Source organism: Atractosteus spatula, chromosome 12, assembly GCF_055471065.1.
Source record: "Atractosteus spatula isolate fAtrSpa1 chromosome 12, fAtrSpa1.hap1, whole genome shotgun sequence".
NCBI lineage: Eukaryota > Metazoa > Chordata > Actinopteri > Semionotiformes > Lepisosteidae > Atractosteus > Atractosteus spatula.
This window is the reverse complement of record NC_142717.1, coordinates 15,556,403-15,579,148: the sequence shown is the minus strand read 5'-3', so window position 1 is coordinate 15,579,148 and position 22,746 is coordinate 15,556,403. Positions and strand designations below refer to the sequence as shown.

General features: G+C 38.3%; 1 protein-coding gene across 2 annotated transcripts; it reads left to right on the top strand.

Moving 5' to 3' along the window:
* Positions 1-13,325: 13,325 nt before the first annotated feature.
* tp53inp1 (tumor protein p53 inducible nuclear protein 1) lies at positions 13,326-22,523 on the top strand. Of its 2 annotated transcripts, XM_088929561.1 has the most exons (5): positions 13,328-13,532; positions 15,620-15,783; positions 16,619-16,940; positions 18,307-18,652; positions 19,862-22,523. In XM_088929561.1, exons 3-5 carry the CDS (start codon positions 16,817-16,819, stop codon positions 20,109-20,111), a joined length of 720 nt encoding a protein of 239 aa, XP_088785687.1. In that variant the 5' UTR covers positions 13,328-13,532; positions 15,620-15,783; positions 16,619-16,816; the 3' UTR covers positions 20,112-22,523. The 2 variants fall into 2 exon arrangements, with proteins under 2 accessions (XP_088785686.1, XP_088785687.1); XM_088929560.1 differs by lacking the exon at positions 15,620-15,783 and having other exon boundaries at positions 13,326-13,532.
* Positions 22,524-22,746: the final 223 nt, after the last annotated feature.

Sequence of the window (22,746 nt, the reverse complement as noted above, 5' to 3'; positions counted from 1 at the left end):
AAAAATAATTAACAAACACAGCTAGTCACTCACTTACCTAGTACTGTATGTATGTACATATAGCAAGAGGAGCTTATAAGATATTGCAGACCTTTTGTTGTACAGTGACTCACAATTAGGACATTGGAGCAGTGCAATGTACAGTATGTATTGGATCAAAAGGCCAATAAAGAGTTCTGACATCCTCACTCAAACAGCTTCAGTTACTGTATAAGGCATGTTATTGGACACTGGCACCTTCTGTATAATTCCCTATAATCCAGACAGAAAAAAAAGATTGATATGTCAGACGTTTCTGCTACATAACCAATATTTTTTGTCTGCATGTCTAAAACTATTGGGAAGCAGTTTTTTGTTCATCAAGGATTACAGACCATTGAATAATAGATGCTGGTAAAATTCCAGGAGAAGTGATGTTCAGAACTGAAAAAGAAAATGTTTATAAAAATGTAGAGACATACCAAACAGTGTGTTAAACTAGAACGTTTCACACCTTTTTAGTCTTCTATGTACTTTTTCCTTTAGTGTTCTGTTGATTAATATGTGATTATTATTTGGAACAGCATCTGTCTTAATGCAAATGAAACAGTTCTATCATTTTTAATGTAAGACTTGCTGTATTTGTTTTTTCTGCATTTTTACTATATTTTTATATACTGTATATATATTTCAGTTTGTGGCAGATACATGTGCCAAATTAAACACAGGTTTATTTTTAATGAACTGTCTTTTCCACTGACAACAAAGATTTGGAGTTATTTGTATTTTAATTTTTGCTCCAGTGAAATTTTGTTATTTTGTTATTAACCTAAAATGTTGTTTTTAACCCACACAGGTTGCTGTTTTGTAAGGTGGATGTATGTATTTTTTTTCTCATATTTTGGGGCAAGGAGATTGTTCCCAAAAAGAACAGCACTTTTTCTTTTGTTGTCATGTAAAAGAGAGTTCCACATTGTTTTATTATTTGCTAAGCAGACATACACAATAGAAAATATATGGATGCTCTCAATATTATATATATCTCAATGTTTCTTTGCTAGGTGATCTTATTTTTAGAGTGAAAAAGCACCACACTATATATTTTTTAACTTCATAGTTTTTCCAAGTGTTCATGAACTATGTCTTTGTTTTGCTCTTAATGACATCGAACTTACATATGATGTCATATGAGGATACCACAGTTTCAACATGGCAATGATGTGTCTCACATGTCATAAAGATGCCAGAATCATTAATGAATAACAAGTCTTTTGGTTTAATTTGCTTATTTTATTTTGTTTTTGTGCAGAGGTTTTAGGAACATAGTATTGCCAGATATAAAAGTTATACTATTCTTGTTTTAAAAATTCATAAAGGATAGTGTTCTTTTTTTACTGATGAGGCTGATTTGTAAATAATATTTTTTCTAGGCTGTTCATATTAAGTCCACTGACCGACAGAAAAGTAATGTTTTGAAAATAGCCATATTTTAATGTGAAATTCTGCATATTTTTCTTTTCATTCTATCTGTGTTAGAAAATTAGCTGAAGTGAAGAAAATGATTTTTGGAGATGTATATGAAAATACAATTGCTTAAGTCTGATTCTTTTTAGGGTTTATAGCAATTTTAAAATATCTAACAACTGCTGACAGCTAGATAAATGCTAGCAGCTAGTACCTGAAAATTGATTATTTTTTATTTCTTTTTTGTTTAATCAATCGAGGATTTCTTAAATCTGCTGCATTATTATTCTTCAGTAAACAGTAGTATGGTAAGAAGCAAACTCATTATAATGAAAATGTATTTTCGGGATTCTCTTCATGAGAATGTGGTCTTCATGAAAAGCAAAGCAGATTAGTGTGGAAATTAGAGTCTCCAGTTAGGAGACTTGCTTTTACATTGAATGATACATTCATAACTGTTATATCAAAGAATGAGAGAGGCTATGAATCATTTCAGTCTGATATTTCAACACAGTTTCTCTACTCACAGAATTCACCTTACAACCATCCTTCAAATGAGGAATTTAAAATTCTGGAAGGGGCTGGCAATGATATACAGTCAACACAAAAGCCAAGACCAGTAGACATACATAGAAATTAAGTGCATTAGGTCCTGAAACAAGACTTGAACAAGAAGTGCTGTTTATACCAAGAGATAAATAATGTGAGGTCTTAAAAGTCAATAAACCAAGTGTTATGTGTTGTTTTAATTGAATAAAGAACTGGAATGCACTCCACTGAGATTTCTGTATGAGTAGAAAATTGTATTATTCTTTCATTTCATCCTTCCATTTGTAATTTCTCCTGATGTGAACTTGATGATACACCAGACAGTAGGAAAATCTGAACATCCTATCCCTGGACTGAACATTAGTCTTCTTTAATTCCATTGAATTCAAACTGAAATGGCATTGAGTTGGCTTGTAGTCTGGAAAGTGTGAAAGTGGATTCCAAGAATGTTAGACTTAGCTGTATGATTTTCTGTGGCTGATACTATATTTTAATGCAGATCTAAAAAGAAAGTTACAATTTGTCTTTAAATAGTCTCCAGGCCTGATAGACAATTTGCTCAGTTAGACTACAGAAACAATTACTGTTGACTATTCAGACACTTCCTATGGGGTCTAATTTAGTGAGATGGAAAATACAAAATTTTAAACTTAATATTTTATTCAATAATGAATGACTTCTACGGATGGGATTAATTAGAGTAAAAGTCAGCAAATATGAAAGAGGAAAAACCTGAAATATGTTTATCACACCTGGGCTGGTGGTGGCTCGCAGTCCTTGGTTGTCACGCTCGTAGCTTGGTGAAGTTTCCCAGGTCTTGGCTCGCCATGAGGCAGCCCAAGAAGTTTAGGAAGTGAGTGCAGCAGAGCTGAGTGTTGCCGTACAGGATCTCAGTGCCATGATACAGACCACCACCATCACAGCTCCTGCTACACCTGCTCTCTTTCCTGTTCAGCTCCCATGTCTCCACCTGTTCCTGATCCTGTGCCAGACCACCATGCAGAAACTCAGATGCACCCTCCTCTCCCTTGCTGACAAGGAGGAGCTGAGGTGAGTGCAGAAAGCTGAAGGTAAGAGTTAGGGAGAGCAAGATGGCTTATGGGAGGAAAATGGAGGACAGGCTGATGGAGAGCAATGTGAGAGAAGTGTGGAATGGCATGAGGAAGATCTCTGGATACAAGTTGTCCGGCGGCCAACAGAGTGAGGAAGGCCTGGAGAGGGCCAATAAGCTGAATCTTTTCTTTAACAGATTCGATACAGGGTCCACTGTCCATTCACCTCACAGGCCTTCACCCCAGACACCCTCTTCATGTCCTCAGTCACCCCATCATGAGATCCCTCTTACTCTATATTCCCCTCCCCTCCTTGGCCTTTCCATCACAGCTGACCAGGTCAGAAGGGAGTTGAGGAGACTCCATGCAGGGAAGGTAGCGGGTCCTGACGGTGTCAGTTCCAGGGTGCTAAAGATCTGCGCGGACCAACTGGGTTCAGTGCTGCAGTACATCTTCAACCTGAGCCTGAGATTAGAAAAGGGTTCCTGTGCTCTGGAAGACATCTTGCCTCGTGCCAGTAATGAATGACTACAGACCATTGGCACTGACATCACACCTAATGAAAACTCTGGAAAGGCTTGTACTGGACCACCTCAGAACCCTGGTGAGTACAGCTCTGGACCCCCTCCAGTTCGCCTACCGGTCACACTTGGGAGTGGAGGATGCAGTCATCTTTCTGCTACACAGAGCTAACTCTCACCTGGAGAAGAGCATTGTGAGAGTTATGTTCTTTGACTTCTCCAGTGCCTTTAACACCATCCATTCACCTTTACTGAGAGATAAGCTAAGGGCAGCGCAGGTGGACACTCCCCTGGTGTCCTTGATTATAGACTATCTGACCTGCAGGCCACAGTATGTACAGCTACAGAGCTGTGTGTCGGAACAGGTTGTTAGCAGTACTGGGGCTCCACAAGGGACTGTCCTTGCTCCATTCCTATTCACCTTTTACACCTCTGACTTCAGGTACAACTCTGAGGCATGGCATCTGCAGATGTTTTTGGATGACTCTGCAATTGTGGGGTGTATTAGAGAGGGGAGGGAGAACGAATATAGGAGCTTGATTACCAACTTTGTGGAGTGGTGTCATCTTAACCATCTCCAGCTGAACACCAGCAAGACCAAAGAAATGGTCATGGACTTTCAAAGGAATAAGTCTCCGCTGAACCCTGTTTCCATCCAGGGTGAGGACATAGAGGGGGAGCAGTCCTACAAGTACTTAGGGGTACACCTGGATGATAAGCTGGAGTGGTCTGGTAACACTGATGCCCTGTACAAGAAAGGTCAGAGCCGACTCTATTTTCTTAGGAGGCTCAGGTCTTTTGCTGTGTGTGGAACACTGCTACACATTTTTTTATGAATCAGTGGTGGCAGCGGCCATCTTCTAAGCTGTTGTGTGCTAGGGCCTCAGCATCATGACAAGAGATGCAAATAGGCTCAATAAACTTATCAAGAAGGCTGGCTCTGTGTTGGTGCTGAGCCTTGACCCCCTGGAAGTGGTGGCTGATAGGTGAATGCTGACCAAGCTCACAGCCATCATAAACAATGCCTCTCATCCACTTAATGGGACTGTTATTGGGCAGTGGAGCACTTTTAGCAACAGACGGCTCCATCTGCGGTGTTGAAGAGAACATTTCCGCAGGTCTTTCCTCCCGGCGGCTGTCAGGGTGTATAACGCTGCCCTAGGCTTGGACTGTTAGCCCTTCATTTGCTCTTCTATGGACAGCATGTTGCTCCATTGTACTTTTTTTGGACACTCAATCTGCATATACCTATGCACATTTTGCACATATTTTATTGTTTTTACAGTGACTATGATCATATTTTGCACACACCTATGTATTTATTTTTATTTATTTATTTTATATTTATTTTGTATTACTATATGTATTCTAATTTTTCGTCTATTCTGATGTCTGTTTTTTTGCTTGTCTTGGGCTGGACTGCTGTAACACATCAATTTCCCTTTGGGATCAATAAAGTCTTATCTATCTATCAGGTCACCTGGGAAGACAGAGGAAAAGCTGATGCAGGTGGGCAGAGCCCAGATGTCCCCAAAAGAATGCCTCTGAGTGGGGGCCTTTGCGCCTACTGTGGTAGGAAGGGACACTGTCAGTCTGGAATGGTAGGGAATTTCCTCTTTGGTAAGCAGCTAGGAATGCTTACTGAGAGGGGCAATACTTCTTAGCCCTCGCAATGACTTATACTTCCTGCCATGCTGACCTGGACAACAGTTTTTGGTCATTCCCCTGGTTCCATGTGATCCGGTGCTGATGGTGCAGGCCGTGAACAAGAGCCCCCTGGGCCTGAGACACATCCTGATGAGGATTGCCCTGACTGTGACAGTAGATGTGCTGCATAGAGAAACCACCCATTTCCTATGCATTCCATCCCCACTCTGCCCCCTGGTTGTAGGTTTTCCTTAACTGCAGATTTACAAACCACACCTGGGAGCTACAAGGAGCTACTGGCCGCATGCTGGATCTCCACCTCACTGACTTCTCACCAGCATACAACTGTCACGATCGTTACTCCTCCTCTTAAGGGCGCTCCAGCCCTTCCTCGTTCTGTCCCATTCCCCACACCTGTTCCTTATTCCAGCCCCTCTTTAGTTCCACCTTAAAGCCAGATGCAGGCGTTTGCCCGAGGCTTCTCATTGATTTCCGCATCGTGAGAGCCCGGGGTCCTGCTGCGTCTGGCTCCATTATGGTTTTAGTTTCCTGCTCCTGATTCCCTGCCCCACCGGTCCCGACCCGGTTCTGGTTTTTACTTCGGATGGATCCCCTGGTCTTGGACTAAACCTCCCGTCTTGGATTCCCCCTCTGGATTTACCCTTGGATTGTTTGCCCTGGATTCACTCCCCCCGGACACCAGCACTGCATGGACACGCCCCCCTGTCTCCTGACCGACTCCTGCATGATATTTTTCCCTATTGTTTCTTCACCTTTCGGATCGTGTTGTCCGCATAGGGCCCGGAAAGAACTGTTCCTGACAACAACATCCTCATGTACAGTATGTATTTAGTAAAAAGAAGGCACAGACACTCTCGCTGCACCACAACTACAATTGTCCTACTAATTTTTTGCCTGCAATCACCACCTGGTTGACCTCTCTCAGCACCAGAGACCAGAGCAATGAGGGATTACATCAAGGAAAATTTAATTAAATGTGACCAGTTTTGCTTTAAACTGAATGAAGAAGTATTTTGTTTGATAATTTATGGAAGTACGCCAGTCTGTTTTCAAGATGTAATCTCTTAATTTAATGCGACACGCAGATGTCAACATATCAGTTACAGACAACACATTAAACTGTAAGTGATCCAAATTGGGCCTAAAGAATTGACTAATGTTGTGTATAGTTTGTATTTAGTCCGTGCATTAAAGTAATGCAAAATACTGGTGCATGTAACAAGAAGCTGTTATTTGCAAATGATTTGCAGTTCTCATACAGAATCACTGAGAAAATGGAACAGGTGATTGAACAGGAAACACCTCAAGAAAGCCAAAGTTCAGTTTCTTAAAAGAGCACAGCTACAGTGCCAAGCTAAAATGAAATAGATGTTCTTCATTCCAATATGAGTTAATAAAGTAAAGTTTTCTGTTCTGTATAAATACTCAATAATGACCTTGATCCCTTCTCTTTTGGCAGTAATGTCAGAGAGGTTGGAATGTACCATACTGCAAATTTGTTAAGAAATACTTCTTAAATGACTCACCATCACCGCATTCAAGACAAAACAAAATCAGTCACTCCTGTCCTTTAACAGTGGTACTATAATATAATGCAAATATTATGAAGCTGACTTTTCTGTTTTTTATTATGTATTATTTATTTGCTTACTAGATACATTTATCCACCACATCTTACAAAAAATATGCTAAATCTATGTTAGGTAATTAAAAGGAACAATCATGTTCTTGCAACAAGATACGTTAATGAATGGACAATAAAGCTAGCCCAAAATGGAAGTAAAATACAGGATTAAAAGCTTAATAAGATACTTGGTAATGAAGAGGTTGCTTTAAGAAGAGGCAGATGTGGGCCAGAAAAGAAATGAGATGGAAAAAGGAAAGCAAGTGGTGAAAAGGAATACCAAGGTATTTTTCAAAGAAGACGTGATAGAGGTTGTTGTAGTCAGAAAAGTTAGCGGTGAAGAGGTTTACTGAAGAAAAGGAGGTCAGACATTGAGAGGTTGCCTTTAAGATGGTAGAAGTGCATCCTAGAGTAGATGGATTTGATACAGGCAGATAAATGGGAGAAGACCTGAGTTTTCAAAGAGATTTGAGCATCATCATAAAAAGTACTTGAAAAGATCAATGGGCCCAGGCTGTAGATACCCTAGAGGTCTGAAAGTGTTGCAGAGATTGAGCCACGCTCGGAGATTTTGTATGTGTGATCAGCAGGGTAGAAGCAGAACCAGTTGATGCCAGAAATTCAAGGTCACCAAGTGCTGACAAGTGTGATCCACAGTTTTGAAGCTGGTTGAGAGATCAAGAAGGTATCTGATCAGAAAGAGGCTGATGGAACTCGGTGAAGGCAACAGAGAGGAGAGTAGTTTCCCTTGAGTCCACCAAGTGCAAACCAGAGCCTTTCCAGGTCAAGTAGCGAGTGTTTGAGTGGAAAGGTGAGAGCAACAATACACTGCCTGCTTGGAGATTTTTAGAGCAAATTGTGTTAATTGGTCCCCTGCGTTTACAATGCAATTCATATTGTCTTTCTAGTCTTAATTAATGCTCAAGCAATACATAGGTAAAGCATTCACTTCACAAATCTTGTGAAATGCTAATCAAAGAACTGTCAACTGAATGTGACCTACAGTAGATGAAGTAACATTCAAATGTATTGAGAACATTTCTGTTATCACAGTCTCAGAAAAAGAGCTGCCTACTGAATGTCATAACAAAACACTTTGTCATAGTTTTAATTAATCAGGTTCAGGGCATGTTTGTGTTGTATATGGTTTTGAAACCTTTTTAAACTTGGGTTTATTCTTTCAGCAGGAAATATATGTATAGAAGACAGTCGGTGAGATTTCCTATTCTCACTAGCTTCACCTCTCCAGGCTTCAAAAAATATGTATTCTCTGAGATGACATTGTTTCTTTTTGTTAAACAAACAGTGCTGTAACATACTCTTGGATAATGCAACAGCTTCCCTAAACTAAAATAAGGTCAGTATTGACTTTGATGGGAAACTGAAACAACTCCTTCCACCTCTTTTCCACCTTGTTTAGCAAGGTCAAAAGGCCATTAGAAAGCACTGCTTCTATTTTGAATTTTAATTCACTGGCTATCCCTGTCACTCACAAAGCCACATAAGACTGACTGGCTTTCCCATCCTTGTAAATCATGGCATGAGAGCACAATACAAACAAAGCCATTGGATAAATAGGATTCTAAAGATCTAACACTTCATGTGCTTTTTGGCACCATCATTCCCCATTGGAAACCAAGGTACATGTATATACTGAAATGTATAATCATAGACAAATATTTACTTGTGCAACATGTTCCAAAATCTGTCAGCCATTTTTTATTTTACTTCAGTTTGATTTTGGTATTCATCCACATAAATGCCTTTTCTCATGGAAGTCAAAGTTTTCAGCTTGGTTCTCCAATAAACAATACACAGAGATCACAGAAATGGCCCTGCTAAAATTTAAGGAGCTCCCAAAATATGACCTTTCACACATTAGGGGCAATAAATAAACATATAGTTGGGTAAAGAGTTTTTTTCTTTGGTAATCTATAGGTAATCAGCATCTTTCATTTCTTCACAGAAAGTGATAATTAACCTTTGCAGAAACGTCCAGCTTTGCTTTTATTTTAAATGATCTATTTAGTGTTGTTAGGGATAAATAAAATCCGTAATGACTGAATAGTGGCTTCAGGCAGGTCTGTTCCTATGCAGAACATACATATTCATCTTTAAAAATAAACAATTACCTTTCATTTGCTACAAGACAAACGTTCATATGACTTCTTACTGTAAATGACCAGTCTAATGTTGTCATGTATTTTAAAGAGTGCCCAGAGTTCCCTTTATTTTTTGACAGATGGCCTACATATTATGCTGTGCTCATCCTTCCTAATGTGAAACCCTTTTTTTTAATCTTAGTGGCACATACTGTAAAACAAAGACTGGATGAGTGCCAGATCACAGTAATGAAAACAGGTTGTTTCAGATTTGGTATTGGTTACCGTAACATGTAGAATGTGTTTCTTGAAAGATATCAGGAAATCATGATTCAACAGTGTGATGGGATAGTTTGTGCCAGATACCCTTGGCTCTTTGCCAAACGAATTGTCATGAATGTCATGCCCACAATTTGTAGTCCTTAGTGCATTTTCTTGTGATTTCTACTGATGCACTTGGGTCCTTGTTTTATTGTTGAGCATTGGCTCAACTTTGTCAGCTTTTTGGGGGGATTTTGAAAACATCTGATTTTTTTTTGAAAAACTTAGGTTTCCTTTTCATTTACTTTCTTTTCCAGTAATGCATGAACTTCGATGCATGTACTGTACTGTATCAAGTCCAAAGAACTATTAACCTAGACACAAGGCATCATATACAGTAATTCTGTAATTAGCTATAGTATAAACTCTAGTAATTCTCACTCCCACTATTTTTGTTCTGTGCAGATGTAAAGAATTAAATGTTTTTATTTAGTTTTTCTTACATATTATTACAGTTTTAATGGTATACCATGCTTACATTAATGATATCCTAGAAATCCTCAGCTCCTGTCTTTGAGGGCCACATAGGAATCTAGTTCCAGTTTCATCAGTAGGAATGAGTTAATAATCACTTAATTCAATCAAATATCCAAAGGCTTAACATAGAATAGTATTAACACTTTTAAACCATGCAAAGCTATGGCACACTTAGAGTATATGAACTGAGTAATCCCTGCATATCCTCTTTGTTCCTCTGTTGATTATTCCTCCCCTGTTTTGAACGGCCTTGCTGTTCGATAGTTTTTGTTGAGAAATGTCTCTGAAAAGTTTTATGAGTGCTTTCAGAAACATTTTGCATCACATCAATAAATCTCCCATCTGCAAATTGGAAATGAATGTTTCAGATTTCATTCTTTGGTGGAACAGAAACATGGTAAGTTCACAATGTAAGTATAGTGCATTTACAGTATATCTGTTTTGTTGTGTGATTCCATATACATGTGAGGAAAAATTAATCCAAAAGATACAGAATTAGATACCAGTCACTGTAAATGAGCACATTAATGCTTAAAAAAGGTCACTTAATTACGTTCTTCTAAGGTGCTTCTGTTGCTTCTAAGGCGAGTATTCCAACCCGCTGACTGCTGCAACCGATAATAATTAAGTAGAGCAAGTAATCAGAAATAATTAATTAACAGCCTCTGCAATTTATAACATAAACTATACTTTTAAATAACTAGCTGTGTAATTACAATTTATAACTTCATTATATTTTGTTTAGTTTACTTTTTTATTACATAAAAAAAGTATTTGATAATGTTTTTTATCCAGTTGTCATGATCAATCATTCTGAAAGTTAATGGCAATAATGATGGCAGGGCAAACAATGTTTTCTAAACATGAATTGTATCTGAGATCTAGGACATCTAAGGCCAATAGCACTTTAGTGTACACATGATCCTAGCTGTTAAAGGGTGGAAAGCATTTAAGCTTAATATGCAGCTCTCAGCATCCCTACAAGTAAGCAGCATATGTTCAAATACAGACCGAGGATCACTATGTCCTTGAACCACTGCCAGAAAGAGATTACTTTCTTATTAGTTACATAGCCATGATACACGTCTCTTGTACTTTTTCTTTTATCACCTTTGTTGTTCTAGAAATGCAATTCTACATACAGGGTGTTCTGATAACATAGTTCAGATTGTAGTTCAGTTTAATTAGTAATGGTAGTAGCTCAACAGGATTAGTAACGATGAGTTCACATACAGTACACAGGAAAAATGCTAGCCTCAGCAAATAATGCAAAGATCATTTGTTTCTTTCAAAAACATTTACATGCACAGTAACACCATGAGAAATCATGGCCTTTTTAAGTTTGAAGGTTTAGAAAGTACCTGTCTTTTTTAGTTAGAAATAACTTCTATATGCACCCAGCTTAGTAATTTACTTCCTGTTGTGTGGATGCACACACTTTTTTTATAACATCACACCATTAGCCCTATACAATTTCTTGCATTAGGAATTCATCTTTTCGCATACCCCAGCTTGCTCTCCGTGAGACACAGACACACAGACAGGGAGAGAAGCTTGGGGTCAGAGTGCAGGGTCAGCCATTGTACAGCCCCCCTGGGCCAGCTGGGGTTAAGGGCCTTGTTCAGGGGCCCAATGGAGTAGGATTCCTCTGCCGGCTGCGGGATAAAAAACCAGCAACCTTCCAGCTACAGGCACAGATCCTTAGCCACAGAGCCACCACCCTGCCTTTTTTTATATTTTGTTTTTTGCATGTGACAGAGTAGTTGTAATAATCATTACTATATTATGTCTTGTGATGTCCATTGAGGGCTTTGAGAAAATAAGATCAAAATCTTTCCTTGTTACAATAATTATTAAGGGGAGTGTCATTTATTTTTAAGATATATTTTCCTTAGAGAAACAGGAGTTTTACTATTAGGTGCCCAATTGCACCTCCTACTCACAATAGTCGAAAGGTATAAATTAAATGGAAATTACATCATTTTATTTAACAGACATGAGAGAAAAATGTGACTTGTTAAAATTAACATTACTTCTGAAGTGGGGGTTATGGTTCTGGATTTAACACTGCAAGACTGTGGATTTAGATCCTGGTTGGGATGCAGCCTCTGTACCTTTATCAACACATCATATGCCAGCAGCCGTATCACCCTGCAACTCACAACTGGCAACCCACTGAAGCTAAGCAGGGCTGAGCCTGGGAAACCTCCTAGGAAAAACTAAGGCGGCTGCTGGAAGTGGGGCCAGCAGGGGGCACTCATCCTGCGGTCCGTGTGGGTCCTAATGCCCCAGTATAGTGACGGGGACACTATACTGTAAAAAGGCACCATCCTTCGGATGAGATGTAAAACCGAGGTCCTGACTCTCTGTGGTCATTCAAAATCCCAGGGTGTTTCTCGAAAAGAGAAAGGGGTGTAACCCTGGCGCCCTGGCCATATTTCCCATTGGTCCTTACCAATCTTGGCCTCCTAATAATCCCCCTTTATGAATTGGCTACATTACTCTGCTCTCCTCCCCACTAATAGCTGATGTGTGGTGAGCGTTCTGGCACACTATGGCTACCGTCGCATCATCCAGGTGGATGCTGCACATTGGTGGCGGCGGAGGGGAGTCCCCATTACCTGTAAAGCGCTTTGAGTGGAGTGTCCAGAAAAGCGCTATATAAGTGTAAGCAATTATTATTATTTTAATTAGCACAACCTCAACTTCATTCCAATATGTATTCTGCAAATGAGAATTTGTTCTTGAAACTTATTTGGTGAATTTACACATTAAAGGGTCACAAACCCATTGCACCATTCCTGAAAACAAGCATCAGCAACAACGGCTTACTGATATGGTATCTAGTAAATTTGCTTTCACGTTGCAAGTTAAGAACAAAAACATTCTGAACAGCACAAGTCATTGCATTTGGCAGAGTTCAGTCAATCTGTTTTTCAATAGGCAAATAGATCGAAAGGAAACTTGTCAAGGATAAATGTAAGCCTATATAATGTAAGTTATATCGTCTTTGGTGACTGGTAAGGAATGCATTCAAACTATGTAGTTTGGAGGGGGAAGGGGAACTTGCGCATGAGGACAGATGCTACAGACAACACAGACAGTGTTTCAATCCATATATCAAAATCTTAATACATTTTGTTGCAAATTAATATTGTTAATACACAACGTACTGTAGGCAGATCAGGTTGCATTGTTAGATCATGATTTCACCTAAAAATGAGATTGAAGAAATCTGATATATCGTTTTACATAGTTTATAGAGGTGGGCAAATTATTTTGCCTCGACGTTCCTGTCACTTGTCACCATCACATCTTCAGAGTTTTCCTCTTAACAGGATCTTCGTGCTTTCATTGTGTTGTCCTATTCATTATTAACTATTCAAGAAAAAACATCCAATCTATACAAGCCTCTGGCTCCGATTTAGATCACGTGCGTTAGTGACAGGCTGTCAGAGCACCAGCTCACCATTTATTGGCCAATTTCAACGGAGTAAAGACCCTCCCATAGGCCGGCCGACATGACGTCAGCGGTGATCAGCTGTTAATGTTCCACAACAATAACAAAGAGATCAGTTGGGACCTCGGAAGGGGGAAGTAGGGAAGTTAGTGATTTGAATACCGCCGAAGGGTCCATGAAAATTGAATTTCTTCTAGGAAGAAACTTTATTTTTATACAAGTATACCTTTTCTGATTACTTTTCTACCTCAGAGTCTTACGAATCTTTTCTCCACGGTTTCATCTCGTTTACAAAGGCAGCATTTGTAGCCGCAGGTGAGTTCTGCTCTTCGGTGATCCACAAGCAGAAACATGTCCGAACAAGAATCAAAAGTGCGGGCCAGAGAAGCAGCGTCGCAGCCAGTTGGCCTGAATGATAGTCACTGTACTGACCAGGTGTTTCGTGTTAAATTCAAGTTAAGACTTTTGTCAATTACTGCATTTTGTGATGCGAATGAGTGTTGTTTTAAGCGACGAGTCTTCATCACTATATTAGTTACGAGAGTGTTTTTTACGACTGTGAGAAAGTTTGTTGTAGCGGTAGTAAGGTTTATTGATATTTCTTATGTAATAGAGACGAGTTGACAGCGTTTGACCACTTCTACAGTCGTAGTCCGCCCTATGGTGTTGGGTTACTTTTTTGTCTTTCTGAGACCCGACAGCCCTCCTCTGGTAGAAAGTTGCACATTTTGGCTGTGAGCTGTTTTTAAACACATGACCTGAGAGAACCTTTGTGGCTTTTCTGTTGAGGCTGCGAAGAGTCAAAAATAATTACAACCTCGGACCCAACTAACAAGACTCGGGCGATTTAACTGTGCAGATGGTTCAGGTCTAATCCCGGATTGCTAGACACACGTTATTTAATGCCATAACATTTGTATAATCCTCTGTAGCGTTACGAACGCCTTGTGGTTAAACAGGAAAACACGTATTTTGCGTGTTTTTATTGCGATCTACCTCTTAATCGCTGATTCTACAGGTCTCCGTGTTTCGGTGTATCGTGGTTCAATACTGTCCTTTGATTACAGCGTTAAAGTGAACAACTCGATTCTGCAGAAAGCTTAGATCAGGTTTGGTGAAGTTAAATCGATATGATTTACTCGGAGAGCGTATGGTTGGGGTTTTGGCTGTGTCGTCTTTGGTGTGCTGTGTTTGCGTTATTGTTGTCTGTATGTGACTAGAAGTCAGCCACCTGTGCCATTTTGGTCATTTACCAAATTGTCACCACCCTTCTAAAACCACGGTAAATTTCGAGCTTCACAAAATAAATTTAGATTCGTAACAGTAAAATTAACGCGCCTGAGTTGTAAGATTTGATTTACTGCACTATGAACAGTTCATCTAAAAATGTACCGTTTTACAAAACTGAAACAGTTCTGCAAATGGATGTCGCCAGGCGGCATTGAAATTTTATATACAGTATATAATGAGTACCCAGGGCACTAGTATGAAAAATAAATGATCTTAACATAGTTTTGGACTATGTAAGCAGGCTTTCTAAGATGTACGATGTAAAATAATTTATTGTCAATACTGAAATGCAAACAATTCTTTCATATCGACATGTTTGTAGGTTCTCGCATATAGGTTGAAAGCACTGCTGTAATACGAGAGAAAAAAAATGCAAAGACAGTTTACTGTTGGTGAACAGGTGCAGGGAATTAAACACTGGCATTTTACAGAGATTCACAGTCTTCACTGCCAGTCTCGGCAACAAAGGCCCATTTGCACCAGTAAAATGTACAGCTGTTTTTCTGCAGAGATAAGGGGAATACCTTTTGGACAGCCGCCAAGAACATAAGGTCTATTTCTCACTTGGCTACTACAGGCAGACGGACCACCAAAACATTTCGAATTTAGTCATTATGCATTTCTTCATAGGGGTGGGAGTATTAGTTATTTATTAAGTTTGCTTGTTTCCCGGAACTGTTATGTAAACACATACGGGCAATAGAAGAGACAAACTGTTCTTTCGTGTTTATTTTTAATCTGTTTACTTTTGGAAATGTATACATAGACTGTAAGCCTTTTAGATATTTGTTTTACAACAATTAAAGACCATTGTTACCTTTAATTGAAAACGAAAAAGCTGTGTGCGCAACATGTTCACTTAGCATCAAACACTGACTTCATGACTTCTTAAAATATCAGCTTTCTCTTTCAAATTCACCAAGCATTAACATTATTTGATCTTGAACATAGTAAAAACTATACATGTATACAGTTTACAGTGTTAATGTGATTATGCTTAGTACATTTTATGTGTAATTTATTTCAGCCAAAAGGTGCAATTCAGCTGTAACTCTAGTACTGTACAGCTATGACTGTAACTCGGCTGTAACCTGTTTTTATTTCTATTATAGATAACATCTAATGAACAAGATTATCCTCTCTCTTCCTGACAATCATCACACTAGTAGTTTGAATAGGAAAATTGAGCAAAGAAGAAGATTATAGACAAAGACAGGCCAACATCTTGGTAGTAACTTGCAAGTATATTAACAAGAATTCTACTAATTGCTCTCAGGTATTCACAATATGAATGGGCAATTCATTCTGCACACCTTCAAACCCATTATGTAAAGAAGTACTTCTTGTTTTGTGCCCAGCATTCAGTGGCATTCACTTTGTGTATTTACAAGTAGGATTTACTTTTAATTAAGTACACCTACAGTGTTGTGGGTTTTCCAAAATATTCACAGTAGTTTGTTTAATGTTTTTTTAATGGTATATCTCTGCTTGTTGTGCAGTCCCATGGTAGTTCAAGTTAGATAAGCATGTCCTTTAAAATAAAAAAAAAATACTCCTCTAAATTTGGTGTTAAGTGTGGTGTTGTGTACCTGTGCAGAATTGAGATTACTGTGGAGAAGATAGCGAATAAAAACATGTTGAGTTGCAAGCTGCAAACTCCCGGTTCTTCTGTTGCTAAGAATTTAAGTCATTGCTAACTAAACTGCAAGTAGTCTGGGTGTTTGCCAAAAATGGCTGTATGTCTCTTCCAAATTACAGCTTTGTTGCAGATCTGTAGAACCTGTATCTGAGGGCCAGCTGTAGTGTTTTGAACTAAATAGATCTGAACACCACTATTCTTTGTTTTGAATAAAGGTTGGTGAGGGTGGTCTTAACCATTGTTCTCAGCCTTGCCCTGTTCCTTTGTCTTTTGGTTCAAACCGAGCTTCCTCATTCTTTAATACAAGATCTGAAGGTATTTAGTCAAACATCTGGAAGCATTCTAGACTGATATACTGTATTCATTCTATTAGGCAGTAAGTGCTCAAAGCAATATTGTTAAGGTAATGTGTTCTACAAAAGCCATTTTAACTTTCTTCTATGTAAAATATGTGTATTTTTTGTGTGTGCAGGGCTTTGCACATGAGGGCCGAACTGTGAACTTCACCTGGCTTCATCACCTGGCTTCGCTGAGATGAAATTGTATACCCATGCACTTTAGTACCTTTCCAGTTGCCAGCCTGAGCAGCCCAAATAGCTAACCCAGGAGATTCCGCTTGGTGGCATTGTGAGGGAAAACTGCAACCACAGCCTAGGTTTCCTCCTAAACGATGTTCCAGAGGTTCACCAGTATCCTCTTTGGAGACGTTGCTGAAGATGGAAGCAGCTGTAAGCGAGCACCTGAGTTCAGTGAAAAAGAGGATGATGATGAATGGATTCTTGTTGATTATTTAGGTAAGACATTCGTTTGCATTGGTGTATACTGCCCTAGGAGATGACCTGCTATTATAATTATCAGAAATTGCAAAACATAGGTGGTTTATAAAGCACAGAGAAAGCTGTGCACAATGCTTCACTGAAATTTGTTACATTTGCAAATGACAGTATGGGAGATTTGCTTTTAAGGACAGTGGCAGTACACACCAGAGGAGACTTAACATTACTAGTGTTCTGTTAGTGCTGTTAAATAATCTCTAACTTTTTAAGTTTCCAGCTTTATCTCTTTTTTTTTATACCACTGTGAATTCTTCAAGTGCAGAGAGTGGCATCTTGGTTGCCCTGTTTTGTTTTATTTGACAGACTAATGGATAATTTCCACCCTGCAAGCTAAAAAGAAAGCACATCGTAGGGCGTATGTAATATCAACCATGTTACACAGTGCCATCATTTCTCTTTACCTAGAAAAGCTGTATTTCCTGCTCAGCCTTGTTTTGTACTCTGTAGGGTGTCACCTCTGTACTTTGTTGTAATTATTGTATAAAGGTGGACAGTGAGTCATGTCAGCTCTCAGTTTAATCGTTTTGGGCTTTTGGGGGAGGGCCCTGTGTAGCATGATAGAGAGGTAATAATAGGGATGAAAACGCAAAATGAAACACTTGGGGATCTTACCTGCTATTTGAGATTAACAGAATATTTAGAGCCAACAAGAGAGCGATGGTTATCCTGAGGATTATTCAGTACAAAGTATTGCCAGACTATAGTATTACCCAACAATTTGCCTAGGCTACATGTTGAACTTTTTGAAAGTAGTACTGCACTCTGTTTAAGGCAAAATGTAATGAATATGTAAATTCTGACTAATTTGCAATAAACACATTTTTGTAATTTAAATAATTATTTTCTTCTTCATCTTCTTCATCCTTTTTCCTTGCTGAGATTTAAATGGTCCAAACATCTTATGATGTACCAAAAATATTAAATTCATGTTTTTGATCCTCAGCATTACGGATTACACAAGTTTCTTGTCTTGGCTTGGAACTTAATTCTTACATTTCTATGGGCCACACATCAGTACAGTGATAAAGATTCTGTAGAAATCATAGCTTTTCCATAATTTCTCAAACATGTGTCAGACACTTTTCACAGTGCAATAACTACAGGATTTTAAAACACTTTTTTTTCCTCTTTCCTGCCTACATTTTATTTTATTGTGTGTTTTTATACAGGATTTTGTTGCAGCCAACACATTTTACCTTTGCCATTGGTTACATTTACTGCAATAATTCAAAGTTCATTCATACATGCTTTTTCATTGTTTTGTTTTGTCTGGTTCAACCCACCCATCTTCATGACTTTTGGTTTTATCCTGTTTCCTCTTCAGACACTTGTACTAACACCTGCAGAGAAGGAGAAAGTGTGGTCTGTGCTCAGGAAGATTCTAGCCTTGATAGCCCAGCACTGTTCTCCTCTATCTCCTCTCTGGCTTCCACCAGAGAACTGGTGGACACTGGTTTCCTCCAGCTGAATCCATGCACTCTAGAAGAGAGCTGGTTCATCACCCCTCCACCCTGCTTCACAGCAGGGGGACAGGCCCCTGTACTGCTGGAGACTAGTCCCATGGAGAACCTGCTCATTGAGCACCCCAGCATGTCTGTCTATGCAGTGCACAACCTGCACAACACCCTGAAGGACACAGCCCGAAGGTCTAGGGATCAGTCCTTCAACAGGTAAGGTAGCTCTGTTATTAGTGGTTAATACTAACTGATTATGTTGATTTAGCTACTTGTTAAGTTCTGTACTAAGTATAGGCCTATTTAATATTTCTATTAATAGTGTTGTCACATAGCAGTAGATCACGCACAATATTTCCAGGTAAGCTAATTGTCAAACAAAATGCTTTTAGTTTTTCAAGTATGCGTTCGTGTCATAAAAAGAACGTTGCTGCTCTGGAATAGTATTGAAGCATGGCAACAGTGTTTATTCTTGGCAAAAACAAATGTCCTACAGGGACAGGTTCTGAATAAAGTTATTTTTTTTATTGTTGAACAGAGACGATGATATTCAATATATTGATTCATACATTCAAAATCCTCAGAAATATTGACAGAATCAACTTAACAGTGAGTCGTGAACCAGAGAGTACAAGTGGAAATTAAAACTTTCAATTAGGACAGTGCACTCCTCCTGTTCTCAGTTGTATCACCTGCAGTTTATTATTGCAGTGAGAGTCCTGTGACTGAAAATTATATACTGAAAGACTGCACCCAGTAATTCTAGTTGTTCAGTGCACACCCCTTGGCGGTCTGTAGATATCAGTATTTATAAAACATAATGTTTGAGAGGCTCTTGTTGAGTGTATAATGGTCGTCTTAAGATGCATTCCTGTTTCGTAAGAGGCAATAAAGGAATGTGTTTCTCAAAGTCCTTACAATAAATTCAGTTTGTGAATTTCCCACTAAATAGGGCTTCACAATCGAGATTTTATTTTTCAGCATCAGCCACTTTCACATCCACACAGATCTGTGTGCTTGACAAGGTTATGCCTTCATATATTTAACAACAGGATCTCAGTCTTTTAGCCTTTTAGAGATGGCAGGTGTGAACATGTAAAAAATAATGGACTGCAACCATTTTTTTTAAACTGAATTATTCTGTTTATATTAAAAAATATTTTGTGCTCAATCTGTGTGAAACACTTGGTAGATAAATCAATTCAAAGTCAATATTATTTTGCATATCTTTTAAAATCTAGACATTTGGTTCTATAATCAGTCTTTGGCAGGGTTTTAGCTGGGCCTGGAGCTGGTTTGAATGGGTGAGGATTGTGGGGATGTAGGATTTCATTCTTTTATTGTTGTTGGTACTGTTAGTGCTATAATGAACCAGTTAACCAGTTTCTGGATCTCCTGTGTCTTTCTTTCTTTCTTTCTTTGCAGGATGGAACCACAGAATAGAACTGGTCAGCATATTGGCTGCTATGCAGCTGCACTCAGTGCCCACACCGGTCTCTTTGAACAAGCTAAATATGTCCGGCTTTCTCAGCGTACCAAGGACAATGCAGAAAAGCAACACTTATCCCGCAACACCTTGCGCCGTCACAACCTGGTCAGGGATGGTGGCTCTCGACAGGTCAAAAGCAGTGCGGTTTTCGTTCACCAGCCTACTCAGAGGCAGTTTAACTACTGAACTTTGTCTTTCCCATATTTGTGTTTTCTGTAACCATATTTTTGGTATGTCTTTCACACAGATAAGAGTCAAGTCATTTAAAGCCGATGCTGTGGATCACTATACTTTGCGCCATGTTTTAAGTTGAAATGCCTGAAAGACATTTTGAGCTGTTTGTTGCCTCTTGGTGTTCTTAAAAAAAAAATGTGCCACTCAATGTGACTGACACCATCTGGCTTTTCTTACAGCTGAAAGGCACCGCTTACAAAAAAGCAGAGGGCATCTAGAAACAATAAAATACACAATAAAGATGCCTTAGTGATCTTAGTGGTGCCGAAATGTTTGTGAAACACAATTTAAACAGGCATAAACCGTAGTTTTGTTTCCATTTGTTCTTTCGTTATCTGTTTTTTTTTTTTTTCTGTGTCCTCTGCAAAGATTTACCTGAACTCTTCGAGAAATTGGTTGTTGCAGTGAGTCAAGCTTGGAGATCTTACACAGGTTATGTTTTCGGGAATTGCTGCAAAAAGTTTGTTGGGTTCACAAAAATAAAAATGGCACCAAACGTGTTTAAAAATGTAACAACTCAGAAATGAGATGGCATGGTTATATATATGTGTAAATTATTACTTCAAAATGTTTCGCTGTCAAGTGCCAGCTTTTAGATCATACCCCAATAGCTGAGCCTCTCACTTTTATAAAAGAACACTTTCACACTATTTGTGAATATAGTGAAATGCTGGATTTTGCTATAACTAAACACTTTGTTTTAATAGTGGACTTTAACTGAAGTATATTTAGAATAATAAAATATCTTCCAGAAATATTTTTAAAACAAATTAAAAAACATTACATATCAGTATGAAGTTGATATATGAGAGGATGATATGTATGAATGAGGTATTCGTATTATATTAGTGTGTGTATATGCATGATTGTGTAGAGCTAGACTACATAAATGCGAAAACTTTTCTTAAAGAAGCGTTTAATTGTATCTTTCAGAATATTTGTTCTAAATTTGCAATATAATTCTCAGGGTCAGAACGGTTCACTTTACACTTTAATAAGATAAGGATTACTTGATTAGCAGTTCATTGTCTTTGTATATAAACCTTCCAAATATATCAGTGTAAGTGTATGATATTGCCATGTGGAATTGTTGTAGACCTACAAATATGTGTATCTTTGAGTATAAATGAAACATTGCTAGCTGGCTTGAGGACTGTGAAGGACTGACTGTACTTTCTTGCTCAGCCTCCTTTAACTTTTAAAATTAGGATTAGCGAACAGGTTGCATAAATTTGCTTGTTTTGCTATGATATAATTAATGTATATGTAATTCAACATACATACTGTACATAATTTTCCACAGTTAAGATGTATAGATTAATCTTTTTTGTGAAATTACTGTTTCTTTTAATGAATATAATTTCTGAACTGTATTTCTAAACCAAAAAGTAGAATACCACTTGAATTCTACAGTAGGCCTATATTTTCTAATGTTTCTGCATTTAGATTTCCTAATGCAAGGATGGCATACCTTGAAACAGAATCTCTGTAAACAGGAAATTAGGTCATTTGAAAAGTCTCTTATCCTTTTAAACATTACTGATATTTCACTTTCAGGTATTTGCCTACTAACTCGGTTGTTATCAAATGTACAGCTTCTGATACATTTGCTTTATATATTTTTTTCTTGTTCTGCATGTTTTAATATGTGAAGTAGTCAATGTTTTAGTACAGTGGTGTTTTATTTTAGAATTGATCCAATACGTCCATTCGCAGAACTCAGTTTGTTACAGCATATGGTAAATAGAAACAAAGATTGGGAGAATGAATTTGAAATCTTCAGTCTGATGTGCTATATTGGAAGGAGCCTTTTTGTGTTTTTCATATGACTTATTTATGTATTTTGTAACAGGGATTTTGTTTTTTGCCTTTAATTTTGTTGTGGACTTTGTGCCTTCCAGGTTAACAGTATGACAATGCATTAATGAAGAACTTGAACTGTCCAAAAGGATGAGACAAATGATAGCAGATTAACTATGCACAAAAGCTTTTTCTGTGAGCCACTTACTCTGTACAGCTTTTATACACAAATGTAGCAAATCTTTGGCCTTTTGATTTTTTGTTAAAAGTGTTTTTGTTAAACGTGGCGTTTCTCACCAAGTGTTAAATTTGCTTTAGTTAACTGGAATAATACAGCACTTTGCCAAAAAAAGTGTAGGATTGTTTAGCATTAACTGTTATTTATCTTCTAATGGTTCTCATAGTTATTCATTCAGATAGAAAGTGCCATGAGCACTTCTGAAACATTTATGGTCAGAAAGATGTGCAACCGAGAGAGTCTGTTTCAAAACTGTAACCTTTTAAGCACTGTTAGTGTAAATAACATTAACAACCAGTCTTCAATAAATGTCTCATTTAATAAGCTTCCAGTTGTTGCTTTCTCTTCTTTGAAATTCCTTTCTGATTTTCTCTTTTGTACTTCAATAAGCCCACAGAACATTATTATTTGACATTGCTTGTGCACCCTGTAGCTGGAGAGCATGCATACAAATATTTAAGAAACTATGCTTTCTGCTTACCTGCTTTCTACAGGTAATCATATCCTAGGTTCACTACAGATTTTCTACATTGTACAACCAGCTATGAA